The 20112-nt window shown below is 33.7% G+C and overlaps 1 protein-coding gene across 2 annotated transcripts in view; it reads right to left on the bottom strand.

Annotated features, from left to right (window-relative positions):
• The window catches only part of LOC149078550 (uncharacterized), a 29887-nt gene that overhangs the window by 5803 nt on the left and 3972 nt on the right, over positions 1 to 20112 (bottom strand). The window contains exons 3-9 of one of the 2 annotated variants that reach the window (XM_089240666.1): positions 17799 to 17984; positions 11815 to 12015; positions 11345 to 11487; positions 9405 to 9540; positions 5196 to 5321; positions 3724 to 5105; positions 3188 to 3316 (exon numbers count right to left, since the gene is read on the bottom strand). In XM_089240666.1, the coding sequence (XP_089096792.1) occupies positions 3188 to 3316; positions 3724 to 5105; positions 5196 to 5321; positions 9405 to 9540; positions 11345 to 11487; positions 11815 to 12015; positions 17799 to 17984 (2303 nt within the window). Of the gene's footprint in view, positions 1 to 3187; positions 3317 to 3723; positions 5106 to 5195; positions 5322 to 9404; positions 9541 to 11344; positions 11488 to 11814; positions 12016 to 14656; positions 14915 to 17798; positions 17985 to 20112 lie in introns of those variants that run through there. The other variant, XM_089240667.1, reaches the window with a different exon arrangement.

Raw genomic sequence — 20112 nt, 5'->3', positions numbered from 1 at the left:
TGCTGAACATCGAGATTGGGAGCAACATGATTGGAGCCAAATGCTGTTTACAGACGAGTCCCGATTCAATCTGGAGTGTGACACCCGACGTATTCTGGTATGGAGGGACAGGGGCACTCGAAATAACCCCACATTCGTTCGTGAAAGGTCACAATACAGACGAGCTGGTTGGAAGGTATGGGGTGGAATCAGCATAGGCTGACGTACAGACCTGCATATCATTCGGAATGGCACTTTGACGGCCCGAAGGTATGCAGACGAGATACTGCGACCTCATGTCATCCCTTACGCTGGAGCCATTGGAGATTCCTTTGTTTTCCAGGATGATAATGCCCGACCGCATAGAGCTCGTCTGGTGGAGAACATGCTTGAAGCTGAAACAATACAGCGTATGGAATGGCCAGCGTGCTCTCCTGACCTGAATCCAATCGAAAATGTTTGGGACATTGCTGCACGACCAAGGCCGCCTGTTACTGTCCGAGACTTGCAGATTGCACTTCTTGAGGAGTGGAACAGTATTCCCCAAAGTCTGATCGATAACCTCATCGCATCCATGGCAAACAGGTGTGCAGCAGTCTTAGCCGTTCGAGGAGACCACACGCCCTATTAAAGGCGTAGTGTAGGTCCGGCTAATTACTTCATATTTCCTGGGCTTCGTATATCTCTAAGCGAACTCAATATTTCAAAAATTGAGTATTTAATACAATTTTTAAAATTATTGATGTGACAGAAAAAACCCCCACCAAATTTCCACATTTCTACATTAAAATCGGCAATTTTAACACTGATTTCTATGGGAAGGGGGATCATCCTTTGCCTTACCCTCAAAGTGATGCTGATGATGGTGTCTATTCAAAAAGCTCTCATTACTGGGAGGATTGAATAAAGTGGCAAACCATTAAAAAGTCAAACTATTATACATATACGTACAACATTGAAGAAATGACAAACCATTGTAAAGGCATATACACGTCTTAAATGCATTGCTAGGGAACCACGGTAACCAAAATAAACGTTCGGAAAGTGATTGTTGAGGCCCAAAAACCATTGTTGCCCCACTGTTTTTTGCCCATTTGGGGCATTTGCCCTGCTCTGACAAAATTTTAAAGTAGCCTATCGTTCAAGTCGGGTCCCATTTGGTATATATGCAAAATTTGGCGACGATCGATCTAAAATTGTAGATTTGTATAGAGAAAACACACACACAGAGAGAGAAAATCAATTTTATATATATAGATTTAGATCATTCATTGTATCTTTTAATTTAGAATTTTTTTTACATTAAAAAAAAATTAACTACCCATGCAAAATAGCTCCTTTAAACTTTTTTTGAACTGAGACTATACTGAGAGACAGTGAGTATTCACTCATACCATTTTTTCATATTAAAGAAATTGAAAGAGGACTACCAAGAAAAAAATATTCACTTAAGCAATTTATCCTCTCATCCAGTATCTACTTGCGGAGAGCTTAATGCAGAAGACTAAACATTCAAAGCTCATTTGACCACGAAAGGTTGTTGTGGTGTGCATATTTGGAAAAGCAACAGCTGAGTATTTAATAATTTTTTTTGAAACATTTGCAAGAGATGATGCCCACCAGCATTTCTATGTATTATCACGTGGAATGTTAGAATACATATTATATGTAACCCCCTACACTAATTTTCAGAAGGACTTCTCATTTTCTCTGGTGGGAAACTACAGAGAGCGAGACTACGTCTTTATTTCAGCATGTCATGCCATAGTACAGGCATGGTTGTTCCAACCATGCCTGTACTATGGCATGACATGTATAACACAAATATGTATACATGAAATTTTGCATCCACACATCAGCGATTCCGAGAATAGATGACACCACCTATTGAACATAAAACATACCAATTGCTGGGCCTACAAACACTACTTACACCACCACAAGTCTGACATAGCTCCCATATTCAGGTGTTAAAATATACGGCAGTTAAATAGTGGTAGATCAGAGTTACAGACCATTCAGAGAGGGAAAAGAAAATCATCCTACCAGGAAATCGTTTCACAAGGATTTAAATGCATAGGGGAATAAGATAAACATCAGAATAATTTTCTTTAAATTCAAAGATATTATTGAGAGAGCTAAGGTTTTTATAACGAAATGAAAAAAATCACAGAAGAGAATTTATAGATTGATTTATTAGTAAGTACATAAATGTGCCCAAGTTAATATTTGTTTTAATCATTTTGGTTGCATCGTGGTTATTTTCTGCACATGAGGGCTAATTACATCAGGACCTACAATTTATTGCAGATTCTGAATGGCAGCCTTTTTTTATACACTCACAGAGCTGGATGCACTAACCCCTCGGAGTGGAACTCCATGCGGTAGCAATTTTTTTCCCCAGTGATGTTGCTGTTTTTGTTGTACCCCTCTGTCAGAAAAGTTTCTGACAAGGACAAATTAGGTAACTCATGGCACCTCTAAACATCCTTTGGTACTTTAGGTGAGAATCTTATCGACATAGGAAAACTGTGCCCTATATTTTAGATTTATTACGCATGTTAAATTCTCAATGTTAATGGGTTTCTTTGCAAGCTTTCTCTACTAGTAAACAATGGAAGTGTAAAACAAACTAGTTATAAGTTGGTAAATTAACCTTTTCTTCAATGAATCTTTGGATTGAACATGTTTTTAGAAACAAATTTGATTCACAGGAATGCAAGTGAATGATTGGGGGGGGGGGGGGGCTTTTTTGAGAGAGACCTACTTTCACTAGTATTATCAGTACTAATGAGTGTTCTACTGAATAGCTTTCAAAAACATAAAAAACAAAGTACCAAGTGCATTTAACCTTCCAGTGGGACAGTAAAAGACTGTACAAAAGCATTGATGAATCAAAATGAATTAAAAGTGTGGAAAAAAATATTTTATAATATTGTATTGACATTACAATATTTACACATTTGAATTCAAAACCACTTAGATGCTGATGAGATATCAGAAGATGCAGCCCTTACTGAAGGGTTAATCACTACCTATTGTTCAGAGAGAAATAACAATACTAAAAATGAAAAGAAACTTTTAGAGAATATGAGTAATCAGAAAAATTTTTTTCTTTGCACATCAAATATCGTTGATAGATTAAATTCAAACGAAGTATCAAATATCGTTTTGGAATTAAATTCAAAGGTGAATAGGTGATAATTACCATTGGCACAGAGAGACGACTTGCAGCATTGCCTTCAAGCACATATGAACAACGATTCAAGAGATAATCTTTGAAGCCCTGGGGAGGTTTGGGATGAACGACAAACATGGATTTTCTTCTCTTGTCAACCTAAAATATTCAGTATAGAAATTCAATAGAAATAGGAAACCTATTGGCTACACACACAATAACCTATTCACAAGATTAAAATTACACACAGTGAAATTCCTACATAAATATTACTCACTGGTCTCAGAACACTTCCCATAGCGCTGCAATGTTCTCTCTATAATGATACTTTTTTCCAGACCCTTGAGTATAGTTATATAGGAATTTCACTGTAGAATATTTGTAGATTATATGCATGAAATTAAACATAACTAAAAGCAAAATTTCTGGTATTGACTAACCATCATGTATCAGTTTTTTTATTAACCATTTATAAAGAAATGTGTTACCCATTTCCACAAGGAAATCTTATGATTGGGTGAGCTATTACAAAATTGTAGCAGCAATATGTGTATAATATATATTACCTGTTTCCGAATGTCCAAATACATTTGATATGAGTTCAGCAATTGCTGCTGCTGAAGGGGAAGAAGAGGTTGTTGTTGATGCATAACTTGATGCTGCTGAGATTGCATCTGCTGAAAATCTTCGTTCCCTGATGATGATGATGACGACGATGGCTGTGGAGGTGGAATGCTTCCAGAATTGCAATCTGCACTGCTGTCGCGAGTGCGAAGTTTCCGCTTTCTGGGATGGACATCTGTATGTGGAGTTGTCTGTTCTTCTGTTGAACTTTCTCCGGAATGCTCAGCTTTTTGTCCACCACCAGCAGAAGAGTTAGTTGGTGAGGTACTTGTTTGAGGTGTATCAGAACTCTGTGACACAGTGACACTGGACATTGCTGCCTGCATTCTCTGACTGCTTCTTGTGACTCTCTGAAAACGTTCCTCTGGAGGATTATTATCATCTCTGGACTTCTCTGCATTTTTTGTTGGAGTATCTTTCGATCCATCCCCATTTGCTTGAGAAGAATTTTCACACGGATCTCCTGCCTCTGAGGTTGCATTAACAACATAGGGCAAAGCTGTCTTTGAACATGATGAAATTTTATTCCTTTCTCGATTCTCGCCTTCAAGTGAGTTCGAACCAGGAGGAATAACAATTTTTAGAGGGGGGACTTTTGGTGAATGCAGACCAGCTGCAAAGGACCCGTTATGGTTAGCAGACAATGAGTCAGCAATAACTATGTCTGGCATTTCAGCATCACTCTGATTGCTTTCTGTATCAGAACTAGACAAACTTACTCTTTTTTTGCCTTTTGGACTACTTCTCTGCTCCCCATGGTTATCCTGATGCTGGGATTTACTTACAGGTGACTTGTGTCCCCGGCCTGAAGAGGAATGACTTTGTGTTGAATGCCTACTCTGATTGCTATCGCTACTCTTACGTCTTTTTCGACGACTGTCTTCTTTTTCCGTATCACTTCCTTGATCACGATCCTTAATAACAGAATCACTGTTAGAGCGTCCACCATTCACCTTTGCATTTGGAGTTTCAGAAGTGTCCATTTTCTCAACAGGAGAATTACGATCAACATGTTCGACAGAATCTGTACCATTTTTTGGGTCCTTCATGGGCGAATCCCCTTCTTTGCTGACAGCAGGATTTAGTTTTGGAACACTCTCATCATTCTGCTGAACGTTTACAGAATTGGAAGTGGATGCACTGCCATCATCTTTCTGAAATTCATAAACATCTCCTTTGGCCTCCATAGTGACACAATACGACTGGTATTTTGGCTCGTTAGCATTAATGTCAACAACTTTAACAGTATTTGAGCACTTGTCATCCCTCGGCTTAATGGACTGGAAACGTAACGTCAATCTGGGAGAGGTGGGTTTATCTACACCTGCAATTAATTAAAAGATTAATAAATTATATAGTTTTAAATCTAAAAAAAAAGCACATTTATCCAACTATGCAATCATCTTTTCTTTACCTTTATGTGTCTGATTCTGTGGTGAATTTTTTCTCATGGTAAGCTTGCATAAATCTTTTGTAGATTGGCAGGGTGATATCCCGCTCTGCCACGGATCTTCAGGTGGTTCTTTTGATAGATTTGTATCTTTTAAAAGATAGTGGAAAAAAGAATTTTAACTAGTGATTGTAAACGTAAAATGCTAATATTATTCCTGAAACAAAAATTACATCTGAGGCAAGTAAATATTCTTACTGAACAGAGTATGAAAAAATCTTTTTTTTAAAAAAAATCAGATTTTAATTTGAATCATTTTTTTTATTTTAATTGACTGCTTATTAATTAAAACAAATCTTGTTAATCATTAAGAATGCATATTTTTATACTACCTGCCTTTTTCTCCCAATCGCTCAAATTTAATTCAGCATTAATGAATAAACTACAAACAAACTACATGCAAAAAAGATGAACACTAAAAATCTGTTTACGTAACATGAAAGGTTCAGTCCACTTTATGGATTAAAATTTTTCTTGTAGGAAAAAGTGCTTTTATTCATGGGGGGGGGGGGGTCCTATTAAAGTGAATGTGTGGTGCCTACTCAGTATCACACATGATGCAGGTTTCTCAATTCACTTGATTTGAGAAACTCACCACTTCACCAAAGGGCCATTCAGCATCGACTAAATAAAAACATTCTTTTGACCAGATTGTCTCTTGCATATTGGTGGATGTGTTTCCAACTTGCATGATGTTGCTTAATAGTTTACACAATTACATTCTTTCAGATTTAATTAGTTTTGTTAAAAAAAATGAGCAAACTTGAAATTTTAATACAAAATGTAAAGTTGAAAGCCCAACAATATTTATGCTGGTACATCTATTATTTTGAATCAGCAATTGAAGTCATAGAATTCAAAGCTTTATACAAAAAATAATTCCTGTTTTTTAATTAGGGGAATCCTGGTGCCACACATTCTAATGCATTGAAAATACTCAGTGCGCTTTAGCTAAGTGCAGGGGTGGGAAGTGACTAAGTCCATTTCGGAACAGCTTTGGAACAGCAAAATTCAGGATTCGGAGCAATTTTGGAGCAGCAAATTCTGGATTTGGAGCAATTTTGGAGCAGCAAAATGTGGGATTCGGAGCAGATATTTATAAATTGGAGCAGTGAAATTAACAAGAATATTTTCGTTAACCCTCAACCCTTTTCGAAATAAAACTGCACTGTCTTTTGCTATGAAACATCTCTTCATCAGCTTGATTTTTGTTTTTGGTGTTTTAGGCTTTTGGCACCCTATTTGAAAGAGCGGCTGTCATAAAATTTTTTGCACCCGTCTATTTAAGATGATTTTTGCTTACTGAGGGCACTATTTGCTGCCTTGAACAGCAGCACTTCAAATGAGCTAAAAAATTTTTTATAAGTTTTTAATTTTTTTAAACTTGGAAAGAAATTGTTGCAAAATGGGAGAAAATTTCGGAAGTATCAACTTGATGTTTGGCGATTCAGCACTCATTATCTGGCGAGATTGGCGATCTGACACTCGTTATTTGGCAAGATTGGCGATTTAACACTTGTTATTCTGCACCATTGGCGATTTAACCCTCGTTATTCTGCAACATTGTCGATTTAGCGCTCGTTATTCGGCAACATTGGCGATTTAACACTCGTTATTTGGCAAAGTTTCTAAACTAACATTCGTAATTCGGCGGACATGCGCTTTTTACTCCCGGAATGACAATTTTTTTCACGAAACATCGGGATTTAACACAATGACAATCGACTACAGTAATTTCTGCTGCTTCCAGTGACGACTTTTTTTTAAACAGAAACACTCGAATTTGCACTTTAAAGCTGAAAGGCACTGCAAACCATCTTCAGTTCAACGATCACGGACAATATCGGGGTTTCGCAATGGAAAGCCCGATCAAGGGCCGATAGTTTAAGTATAGTGGAATAAAACATGCTCTTTTCGTAAAGAAACGTTTCGTGGCTAGCAGGAACAAAAATACTTTCGGCGTCCTTTCCGAAATTCCGGGCATACTGAAGCGAAATTCGCTATTTGGTGCAGAAAAATGCGAAAATACGCTATTGGAGCAGGATGGCGCAAGATATTAGTTTTGGCGCAGAGTTCCCACCCCTGTAAGTGCTGAGTTCAACTCCCTATATTTTTCTGCAATTTTTTCATGTACAAAACCTTGAAATAGAGCAGCTTTCTTTCTGCATTGTATTTAGGGATTAAGTCTATATTTACCCCAAAGATTATTTATACTTCTTTTAATCAAGAACTTTACCACATGTCAATAACACATGTATACCATAGCAGGTTACTTTTATTTCAGTATCATTGAAATTATGTAAAGGAAAAAAATTAAAATTGTGATTTAAAACAAAGTACCTTGTTACTAAGCATGCATTTTTTCAATTACATGTTTGACATAGCATCCCTTCCTTATGACATTTTAAATTAAAGACCTTAAAAGACTAATTTTTTCCTTACTGAAATTATCACAAGCTCGGGATCAATCATTTTGTGACTCGCCATAACTGTATGGATGCACAATAATGTAAATATGGCTTTTTATGGCATTTATACAGTGTGTCCAGAAAGTTTACCGGGAGGGCCTCCCACTAGTATAATAAAGGACATGTACAATAAGTGTTATTTGGATACTTTTCTAATTGAAGTATGTTTCTATAACTGTTAAAAAGAAAAAGGTTTGAGTAAGGGCTTCCTGGACATGCTACTACTACTAAACAACACATACACTTCATCCACATTTATATGTGGAATTTCTAATGAATCAGTACAAGTTGGAATGTGCGTCCCAACGTGAAGTTTGTTAATGTGTAATGCTTGTTACATATATTGCATATACAGTTTTACATATAATGCTTGCTGCCATTCATCATTTTTTTAAACTATGAATGAAATGCAATGATTGAATAATTGTGGCATTATAGGCCTATTGCACTCTCTGGCAAAAAAATTGTTTGCATTTTACAAAAAATGCAACCGTAGCTTAAACCCTGGAGTGAAGCATAATGACTGAATACTTGTACTGTATTGAGGAGCAACTATATAGTTATATTATTTCCAGCTTGGATTTTGTCAGGCAGTTGCAATGGAACGTGTAGTCACTGCATATGAAATTTTTATTTTTATGGCCCTTACTATTTTGCAGCCTGGTCCTGCTACGTCACTCGCACCTGCTGGTCCTAGAATGTAAATCAGCCATGATTCTATGAGTGAAGCTCATATTTTTATGATAGCCACATTATTTTTAAGATGATTGGCATCAATAGCCCAAAAATTAAAAAATTTGTTTGATCCTGAATCTAATAGGATGTCTTAATGGGGGATCGGGAAAAAATTCTGACAAGGGAAGATAGGGCAAATAAATAAGATTGGGAGACTGTACTGATTTTCATCATATGAACAGTCACAATAGTGATAAGGAAGATTCACAGTTGATTTATAATAAAAGTTTGTGTATTTATTATTTTAGGAAAAGGATTATGTGATTAACTATTATATGAAGCTATTTTGCGCGTTCTTTTCAACAATGAGAAATAATTTGGAGATGTGTCCAGCCCCGGAATGGAGAATCTTTAGATAATGATTTAATAGAAAAATACAGCATTATAGAGGAAAAAATTACAATACACAAAATATTTTAAAAATTGGGCTGATAAGTTAAATTTTAAAATTTAAGGGAGATCATGTTCAATGGACTCTCTGTATAGTAGGTAGTGCCCCCCCCCCCCATAGGTTCTTATTAGCTGGTACATCCAATTGTAAATTATTTGCACCCGTACTGTATTAACATAAAATGACTTACAGCTATTAAATATGGAACTTTTTTTTGTTTTGAAGGCCAATCTAAAGAAAGATCAATCAACTAAGAGCCAGTTAAAGAAAGGTTTTATTTCATAGGAATACATTTCTTAAATCTCAGGAAAAAAAATTAAAAATTAATAAAACTAAAATTTAATAATTGCTTTTGTTAAAGCTAAAACATTAAACCTAATAACACTCTAGTTTGTTGTCGATAAATAACTTTGGATTAATTATTTTACGAAAAAAATTTTATATCTTGGATAAAAGTGGAAAAAGTTGGTAAATAGAAATGAATTTTTTTAAATGTTAAAATTGCACATAAAGACACAAGGTATATATAAAGCTACTAACAAGACATAAGGTCCATAATAAACAATGGATTAAACTGACCTTCAGATTGGTCATAAGATGCAGCTTGTGTCAAAATCAAAGCAACCTTTTCAGATTTAGCAACATCTAGAGCAGTTTTCCACTTTGCGTTTTTCTTCTTTACATCAGCTCCATACTTCAACAGCAAACTTACAATCTACATGGAAAAGTTATAAAGATGAGAAAAATTATATTTTTCTTAGTAAGATATTGAGCAAAAGAATGGTTATAACAAAGCACAAGTATAGTTTCACTATATGCATTTTGCCCACTTATGATGATTGTAATTTTTGATGATTGTAATCAATTTTTAGCTTCAGTAGGTAATGGTGTCTCACAAAAAACTAATAGTAAAGGATAAAAGGTATAAGTGGAGTAGTTTCATTAAACACGCTTGAATTCTCATTATATATTAGTTATAATTAGAACCCAGATTATATGCAAGTGCATATTTTGGCCTTTTTTAACATTAATGCATATAAATGCATAAAATCAACGGATTTTCTGTATAAGTGCATATTTTTGAAGGTTTATTTAAGCTCACTCAATTTTTATAATTTTTCAAATAAATATTATTCATAATATTTTCATAATATTGGTTTTTTCCCCGCAGGTGAAATTTAGTGAATTAATACATATTTATAAAGTATTTTACGAATATCAACCGTTTTATTGTAAGGCTATTCCTAGAGATATGTCTAAGTCTTAATTTTTATTTAGAAATAGTGTCGAAATATTTTTGTTAATGCTACTTTCGTTATTGCGCAGCTACAACAAACTGAAAATTAAAAAATATGTAGAAGTTATTTGCATATGCGGTGTATATATATTAGTATTTTTTTTTTGAATTAATATGTATGCAATAAGAAAAAGAAAAGATGCATTTTAAAAATGCATTTGCTTTTTTTGCATGATTTGTTTAATGCATATTTTCTCACTTTTGGTGCATATTTCAGGATTTTCAGTGCATATTTTGGTATTTCAAGTGCACATTTTGTATTTTAAGTGTTTATTTTTACATTTATAAGTGCATATTTGCATATTTTTAGAGCATATTTTGCCACTTTTTAGTGCATATAATCCGGGCTCTATATATAGTTATAATAAATATTTCTTAATCCTACATGACCATGTTATGAATTCTATTTAACCTCCTCGTCTTGGCGTCACAACTGTAGGATACACTAGAAAGCACTGAAAAAAAAAAAAAAAATGAACCAAGCCAAATGATATTCTTAGAGACTTTAAAATTAGCAATAGATGTTGTAAACATTTAGTAGTAAATCATTCACACCTATCTGTCAACAGACCAATTTTAAATAAAAAAGTTAAAAATAAATGTAAAAAACATGAATTCAAAATTTTCTTTAGGACCGAGGTGGTTAATACACCGCTCCTTAAGATGTTTGACATGATCAAGTGTCAATTCCAGATTCCAACCCCCCCCCTCCCTCCCTACAATATCCAGCCTACACATTGTTGTTTTTCTGGAATATTTCCCGAAGTTTTCCCCGCTAAATATGTTTATATACTTTATGGTGCTGACAACTTATTAACCCTAGAATACTAACTAAAATAAAAACGATGTTAACAGCCTATACATCTACTTTTCTGAGGCAGTTACCATTCTAGGAACATAATTTAAAAGACCATATAATAAGGAAATATACACATTACATACTTGATGAGTGAATTTGTTGTTAAAGGCAAACAAATACAAGACCATCTTTGTATTTACTGTATAACACTGCTCATTTAGATGAAAAATTTTTTAGCTTAAAATTATCAATACAAAATTTAGATCATTTCAATAGCATATTGATAAACTCTGAAAAACAATCATATTCCAAATGAAAAAAAAAAATTATCAATTTGAAAATATTGAGTTGATATTTTTGACCATAAAATTTATAGACTTAGAAAATTCTTAAAAATAAAAATACAGTAGTAAAAATAATTACTTCATGGTGACCATTGACAGAAGCATCGTGCAAGGGAGTGTCATTATCATTGCCTACAGCATTTACATTGGCACCATACTGAATAAGAAGCTCGGCAATGTTACACCAACCATGGATACTTGCTTCATGAAGAGCTGTCCACCCTACAATTGGAAAACAATTTTATAAATAAAAACAAGAGATACCATGAAAACTGATTTTATTTAAAAAAAAATCAAGGTACTTGGAACGAATTGTTAGAAATTTAAATAACAAAATGAAACTAAATTCAAATATGAACCAAATTGTGAGATATAACAAAACCAGTCATCTATGTATTTTTAACACCAGAGCATAAGAGTGTTATGTCTACAAATCTCAGGTTTAGTTGACTAATTAATTGATATCCCTTGAAGGTAGTAAACATTGTTAAATTTTATTATTTATAAACAGAAAATCATCACAATTTAAAATGAAAGAAAAAAACTCACCAGCAAAATCTGTCAAATTTACATCAACACCTTGCTTTAAGAGTCTGCACACTTCCTCGAAATTCCCTTTGATGGCAGCTCTGTGCAAAGGAGTTTCACCGTAACCGTTTCTTTTACAAAGTTCGTAACTTGAGTCACCACTTTTCCTTTCTACACTAGAGAAGGGACTATGCCTTTTCTCATGCTTTTCATGAACTTTATCTACAGAAATAAAATTATTCAAATAAATTTCACATGCAAAACTGATATTTGAGAGAGAGAAAATGACTTTATCCAAACATAAGGTTATGTTCAAAATAAAATAAAGAATTCTTGTAACTTTAAAAACACTTCACTAAATTTAATAATAAACATTCCATTTGAGATGAATGGTGTGAGGGATGTTTTCATGTTTTTTCACTTCAAAAATTTACTTAATGACAAAGTGTTAAATTTCTTAGACATTACTAAACAACAAATCAATGAAAGCATCAAAGTTTCTTCTAACAAAAATTTTCTTAGAAATTTATAAAATTCTGTAGGAAGCAAAGAACATTCAATTAAATCATTTTTGTCAGCTATCCCCCCCCCCATCCACACATAAAATAACTCGCATACACAATGTACAATATAATGTACCATTCTAATAAATTATTGGCTTTGACAAATCATGAAATTAATACGTGTTTAAAAATTCACCTCGGTTTGAAAATCTGCAATCGAAAACTTGGACTTGGGGGTCACAGACTGTCATTGTTACACCACATTTCCATTTTTCTCATTAGTTTTGAATACATATTTTATGTGCTGTGTTCAATACAATAAAAAAAATAACCAAGAAGGAACAATTTTGTAGAAATTAGAAAAGAAACATTGTATCTGATCAGTTACAACTCCCTTTTGAAAAATTAGAAGGTAATGAAAAATGGATGTTCGATGTTTTAAAATAAATGATATCTTAAAAATAAAGTGTGAATAATAAAAAAAAATGACCATGTTCATAAAACATGGAAATATATATTATTCACACCTTCAGTCAAAATCAATATAGAATATTTAAAAAAATGTTGTAGCCTTCACAAACTTGGAACCCTCTGGAGAGGCAAAAAAACTTTCAAAATTTTAGAACATTTCTTATTGGTTGTCACTGAGGGAAAAATTAACATAAAAAGTTTTGATTGCGCATACGCTACTGATATGCCAAATACTTACTAACAAGCAGGATTTAGTTAAAAGTTGACAATGGGCAGAAAGAGAGAAAAGCGTTTTTCGATTTCTACCAAACTTCTTATGGTGAAGCTGTGCGAAGGCGGCTTAACTCAACAGGCAATTGCCCAAAAGCCAATATAATTTTTTGAATCAAGCTCAAAAATATTATAATTTTGTGATTTTTTGAAAAAAATATTGTTTTTATTTTTTAATGTATAATTTCTCTTTTATGATATATACATCTATCAACTATGTAGAATCTGTTGCACTTGTTTGAAATTTATAAAATTGATGTTTTCATTGAAATAATACAAATTCAAATTTCACATTTTTCACTATATTCTAATTTTCTGAATAGGAGTTGTATTTTTACTATTGCCAATTTCATGCACATGAAGGCTATAATTACACCAGAGCCTACATAGTTAAAACATTGATTCCTGATCAATTCTCAAACGGTTCCATTTCTAGCCTGGGCTTGAAAGTGTTTGCTAACCATCTAGCTGCCAGGAGACAACAAATACAAAGGGGAGAAGAAAAAAATTTACTAAAAATAAACAATAAAAAACACATGCATTGCTAATGATATTTAGTTTTAAAATACTTCTAGCAATTATTATTTTTGCAATATTCTATTAATGAAAATAAGCCTCTGTAGAATGTTATCACTGAATAATCGATTAAATGTTCACTTTATTTAAAATTAAAACATCATGATCAAAAGGAGTAAAACAATTTAATAAAATATTTTACCATTTTAAAAATTCAAATAAATCTACATTTAACGCAAAGCTGGTTTCCTGATAATTTGACTGCAAACACCGAAAATTTATTCCAGAACCTATCGACCAGTGCAATGTTGGTATTAACAAAAAATAATCCCGGGGATTTAAATTTTTATTCACATCAGAAAATGACAAATATTTGCCAGGGCTGTAAGTAGAACTTATTAATTTTTTGTCCTTAACCCAGTGTAGTGTGCACGAGCATTACTGACCTCATGGATCTGATGAAAAATAACATCTACGGATACGCAAGATCACAGATCCAGTGAAAGTAATGTGCGTGTTAGGCTTAAGTCAATCAAACATCCAGAGCAGCACAGATTTTTAAAAAATATATAATTTTAATAAAAAATGCGTAAAACATGAATGAGAGGATGGCAAATTCAAATTATTTAATTAAATTGTGTATTTTAGAGAATATAGGCAAGAAACGGAGGTGGCCGCGCGGAGAGGAATAACAAGATGCGATATCTTAAGATCAAAGGGACAATGTTCAAAGTGAAATAAAAAAAAACACCGATTTTTATGCCACGTTAAATTCATAAAAATATCAGCATAAATCAATGATGAAAGAAAACTTTTCACGCCCGGATAGAAACAATGAAAAGCTATACAAAAAAATCACTGTAAAGTGACTCATTATGAATACGAGTGACTTTTACGCACGATGAAAATCAAATCAAACGAAAAAAATTGCTCTTTATACCAACAGTCGTATCAGGAAAAATTAGTACAGAAAAATCATAAAAGACATTCATACAAAAACGTAATTGATCTGCATCATCAGCAGGTACATATTAGATCTGCTACCAGCAAGTGCAAAAATACGTATATACAAAGATATAAAACGATAACAAAAGATGCAATACCTTCTCAACCCCGACACCGATATTCCAAAAACAAAAAAACACATTCTTGAGCAATGCATTATTAATTAGAGAAAGGGGACAATAAGTTCATTTAAAAATTAATATAGCGGTTCCCTTGTCCGATACCGCGCCATGACGATGCTCATCGCTACGAGGATCAGATTTATGGCAACCCTCGACGGCGTTCAAGGTCCTCCTTGAGCCACAACAACAACATTCCTGCTGGTGTTGGCAATGGCAGTTGCATCTGAAAGTGGCAACCCGCATTTGGACGCGATTTATTTATTATTATTATAATCGTTACGCTGCCGCTTTCTCCCCTCTAAGGAAGGCTTCAACAACCTTCTCGACAAAGAGGAATACAAGAATTACAAATATATATTTTTTCCCTGTTTAAATGTTTCAGGCAATTTTTAAGGAAAATAAAAAAAATGAGGGAGGGGGGAAGGGTGAGTTTATGGCAACTAGTAATACAATTCCAATACGAACAAACAAGCGTATTCTTCCTCTCCGTGACAGGAATTTAATTCGAAAAACTCAAAAGTTAAAAAAATCAGTTAACAGCAATTAATGTAAAAACGGTTAGTTTTTATATGACCAGATTATATTTTATATTTAGTCCTAAAAACTAGTCAAAAATTATTTAATTAGTTGCAGTAGCTGTAAGTTGAATCATTCATTAAATTCATGACGTATTTTAATTTTCCCTGCATACAGCTTTATATTTTTATATACATTTTTCCCAAATCTGATGAAAGGAATAACAGCGGTTGAGGGTAATTCACCCTCCTCCACAAACATACATAGGTGGGAAGTGGTAAATGCACCTGTCTGGTCATAATGGGGAGAGCAGGTGAATCATGGATTTTCTGATAATACCCAACATCAACAATGCAGCTGGTTCTGGAACTAAGCATTATAGGTTAACAAATAAGGGTGGGGTGGGGGTTCACTAAAAAAATGTATCAGTGTGGCATATGAAGGAGTGCACATTAGACTATCTCCTCACTTCACCACTACACTGGGTGATTTAGCTCCTCCCCCGAAAAAAGAAGAGCCAAAGATGAATCATGAATCCAGAAAGGGAGGGAGCCATAAATGATAAAAGTTTGAGAGCCACTGCCTTTTGACAATCATAAAATAAGATTTGAAAACTCAATAATTTGAATTTTAGCACTTGCCTGTTAAACTATTTAATGTCATGAAAACATCTTAAAGTGCTGTATTTTAGGTCTATATTTTACACATAAGGGATTGGCAAATCTCAGATGGCAAAAAAGAACTGGCAGACACTCCAGTCCCTTAGCTGCAAACTACAGGGGAACCCTTGATCCCAGAGCCATACTTACAGTTAGAAAAAGTACCCAAATAACTTGTGGATCTCAGATACATCATTCATATAGTAAGGGGTTGTTTAGTTATTGAATAAAAAATTGCAGTTTTAGTTGGTCATCCTGTCCTAAAAAACCCAATCAAAAAAGTTGTTGAAATTTCTCCTGATGAAGGCAAAAAAAATCCATGTTTCTAAGTGCAATATTCTGATATATTTGAATTCAAAAATTGTTGAAAATTAGGGAAAGAACCGCATAAATTAAGGGCCAAGTTCATAATGCTGTTCTTTCCCTTCTTTTCAGTGTTTTCTCGAAATTCATATATCTCAGCGAATATTGCACTTAGAAACAGATTTCTCTTTTGGCCTCAGGAGCAAGAGCAAAAACTTTGATTGGGTTTTTAGAATAGGATGACCAAATTAGGATTACAATTAATTTATGTTCTTATAACTGTACAACTCCTTGCAATATGAATGACTAATATGAGGTCTAAGAGTTATATGGATACTTTTTTAACTGGATTTATATCTCTAGGATCAACGGTTAGACAGTAATTTGTGGCCAAGGAAAAAAGGGACTCAAGTTTTCACCATGTATACATATATTTTCATTTTATTTGAATGGTTACTAATTTTGCGAGTGAAAACACAAAATTTTTAACTTATGTCAATGTCTCTAATGTGTAAGTCCCAGAGAAATTAAAAAAAATGGAAAAATTAAAAAACTTATTTTGAATATAGCTTTTGTAGAAAAAAAAACATTTGGTTTGTGCCTAAATATTTTGATTTATCGAACCACGTGCATCGTGCCTTGCATTCTTGAACTCCCAAGAAAATAACCAGCATGAAAAAAAGAGCTAATTGGACAAGAAAACTTGGGCACTTCAAACAAGTTAAAGTAGTAGTGATTGTCGGATGATGTATTACTACCACCAAATTGTACATGCACCTTGTATAAACATTCCTTGGGGGAATTTCTTATGAATTTATGCATGTCGGAAAGTGTTTTGTGTGAGTGTATGTGCGGCTCTAGCATAACAATGATATAATGTTTAACTCTCTTTCAAAACGAGCACAACTCAGGTCTATCTCCACGGGCAATGTTTAACTGGCAAACAATGCTCCCTCTGACTGAATACAATTCCAAGTACACAAAATCATGATTACATTGCAAAAAAAAAAAATGAGGTTCTCCAACCCATGGAAAATTAAGACAATCAAAAGAGACATTGCAAAGGCAAACGTCCTAGGTTTTACTGTATTGAAAAAAAAAACATTTATCACGTAAAAATTCAACAAATTTTATATTAGTGTCCCTTGGGGCCTCATAATGTACATTTGCTATATGCATTTTTTTTTTCTTTTGTATTCCTTTTTTGTTTGTTATTGTCTAGTATTTGTGTAATGTGTGTTTTTTGCAATTAAAAAAAAGATTTAAAGAGAAGTAAACCCACTACATTTCTTCATACACACATGGAAACTTTAGAAATTGAAACAAATGCATACATGTTCACTTGAATGCAATCTCAGTTGTGATGAATAATTTTGATATTTTGAATGGGTTTTTATGAAACATCCAATACACAATCACAAGATAAAGGTTGGTAACTACTGAGTTATCAAGATGCTATGTTGGAAAATAAAATACATTTTTTGGATCCTTCAGCAGTGCGAAATCTCATATCTGTTAAGCACAGAATTTGAATGTACATATAGAGGATAAGTAGCATTTTAAGGTTAATTACAATATTAAAACACACATTTTGCATGCAACCAAATCAGTTAAATTATGTGCATTAAAAAAAAGCTCACCTTGTTTAGGAGTTTCAGATTCAGAATTGGCAGTCAGTTTACGGAGTAATACTAACTGTTGTCGTTCTGATAAAGGTGTTGTTCTTTTTGACGTCTCACTCACTGTCTGTTCCTTCCCAGCTGCAGAATTGGAAGGCTTAGGAGACTGGCTTTCTGCATCTGGAAAGCTTCTAGTGCTAATTAACACTGTAAAGAGAACATGGGGGACTTTTTCATGCATACAAACATTTAAGAATTTTAAAGAAAATAAAATTTGCCAAAACAATGTAGCGTCAAGCATAAAAGCTACTGGTAATATTTTAGAACAAAGCCAGATTTGATTATTTTAATGCAGTTTGTTTGGTTCAGACAGCAACGTGTGCCTAAGAAATTCCAATCTATCATTCTGTTTTGTTGGAAAAAGCTGTGATCTTCAATAAAAACTGGGAGATGGCAAGTTTTTAATGGCAAAAGCAGAGGATAGCTGCAGTGCTGTCTTAATGCATGGGCCCACCTGAGCACCTCAAGAGAAGAGGGGCCTCACAAAAATGAGATTTGATTGAAATTTTCTAGAATTTACCTGGTAGGGCCTCAGAAAAAACCACTTACCCTGGGGGCCCATGATGCTCATAAGACAGCCCTGGATAGCTGGACAAATTTAAGGGATATGTTTGGATTTCAGCGCTGGTATGTATAACCAACGACATAACCAGCTTATGTATAACAAAGGAATAACTAGCAAACAATATGAATTTTCCTGCAATCTGAAGGCAGCTATTTTTTCAATCTTCAGGAATCTATGGAGATAATTTGCTTGGTTACTTAAAAAGAGGCTATGATGCTGATTTTTAGAATTCGTTTGAAAAGTCTTCTCGCCAGAGTTTAACACCAGAGCAGAGTGCGAGATATCAATTTATGATGGGTTTGTTCTTTGTGATAGCTCATCTTATCCTCATAATGACAGCACATGATCTCAACTACCGCCACATGGCAAAATAAGTTGATATACTTGAAATAATACTGAAAAACATTTTTTAGATGAATATTTGATGCTGAAATTGGTTTTTTTATGCCACTTTATTAAGCTTACTTTCATAATTTGTTGTGCAACTTTATTTTATATCCCTATTTATTACATAAAATAGAATTCTCCTGGTTTTCAACAGTGATTTATTTGCCTAATCACAGGCAGAGATGAACTTGAAAGTCTGGGGGTTACGATGAGATGTCAATTCATATATACACACATACATTAGATTAGTCAATTCCACCTTCGACACTAAGACCCCGTATCTCCACCCATGTGCCTATAATTTTTAGATATTTATTAATTAAACACAATATTTCACTATGCTCAATTGATTCAATGTATTAGAAAAAACATTATAGATTTCGGACGGTTTCAATCACTCAAGAATTATTGAGCTATTAGAACTGGAATTAGGAAAAACCTGACGAGGAGAGAAGATAATTCAAATAGTCTGAAGTCCCTATCACGATTCCCTAATCTGGATGATCCTCTGTTCCAATCATGCTGTGGATAAGAGATTATACTGTACTGTCAATTTTGCTTTGTTTAATTTCAATATTCAAAAATTTAAATTGTATTTGTTTAAATGCATAAACTATTTTGCCTTAACTTATAAATTATACTAATTCAACAATATACTAATTACAAATGTTTTTGTATTCAACTCTAATGGTTGTTTATTTATTTGGGATTTCAGTATAGGTATTTTGTTAAAACGGGAATGTGACTGGAAATAACCATTAAATACCCCAGAATTTATTGCATTACTTTTAACACTAGAACCACGGAATGGGTCAATTTGACCCAAATCAAACTTTGTTTTCATTTATCTTGAAAACTTACTGGCAGATGTTAAACAAATTTCGTGACTTTTCATGATATCATATAAATGTTAATTCACGAAAATTTTATTATCGTCCCATTTCGTGTTAAAGAGCTATAAGCACTTATACCTAGAACCGCGGTTTGAGTCATTTTGACCCAACGTACTATTCTATAGGAAAAAGAGTGTATAATTTTCTTGGAAGTGGTTACCCTTTCTAAAAAGTATTTGTAAATGAAGATAGTGAAGAATAAAGGTCTTTCAAGGTCAAGGCCAATTCATTGTCAGAGCAGATTCTTTTTTCAATGGAGGAATGGCAAGTAGAGCTAAATATTTTTTTTCCTTTGTAAACTTGAATACCTGGAATTCTGATGAGACTCAGTAAAGATTTTGGGGCAGTAAACTCTAGATAAAATCTGTAGTTGACATTTCTGTAGGCAAACGATGTCACAGAAAAATAATAAAATTCTGGCCTGCACCAA

This window comes from Pholcus phalangioides, unplaced genomic scaffold (assembly GCF_987345545.1).
Source record: "Pholcus phalangioides strain wild (caught in Gottingen) unplaced genomic scaffold, Ppha-v1.0 ptg000013l_1, whole genome shotgun sequence".
Lineage (NCBI taxonomy): Eukaryota > Metazoa > Arthropoda > Arachnida > Araneae > Pholcidae > Pholcus > Pholcus phalangioides.
The sequence above is the reverse complement of the archived record's forward strand: the minus strand, read 5'-3'. Positions and strand labels throughout refer to the sequence as shown.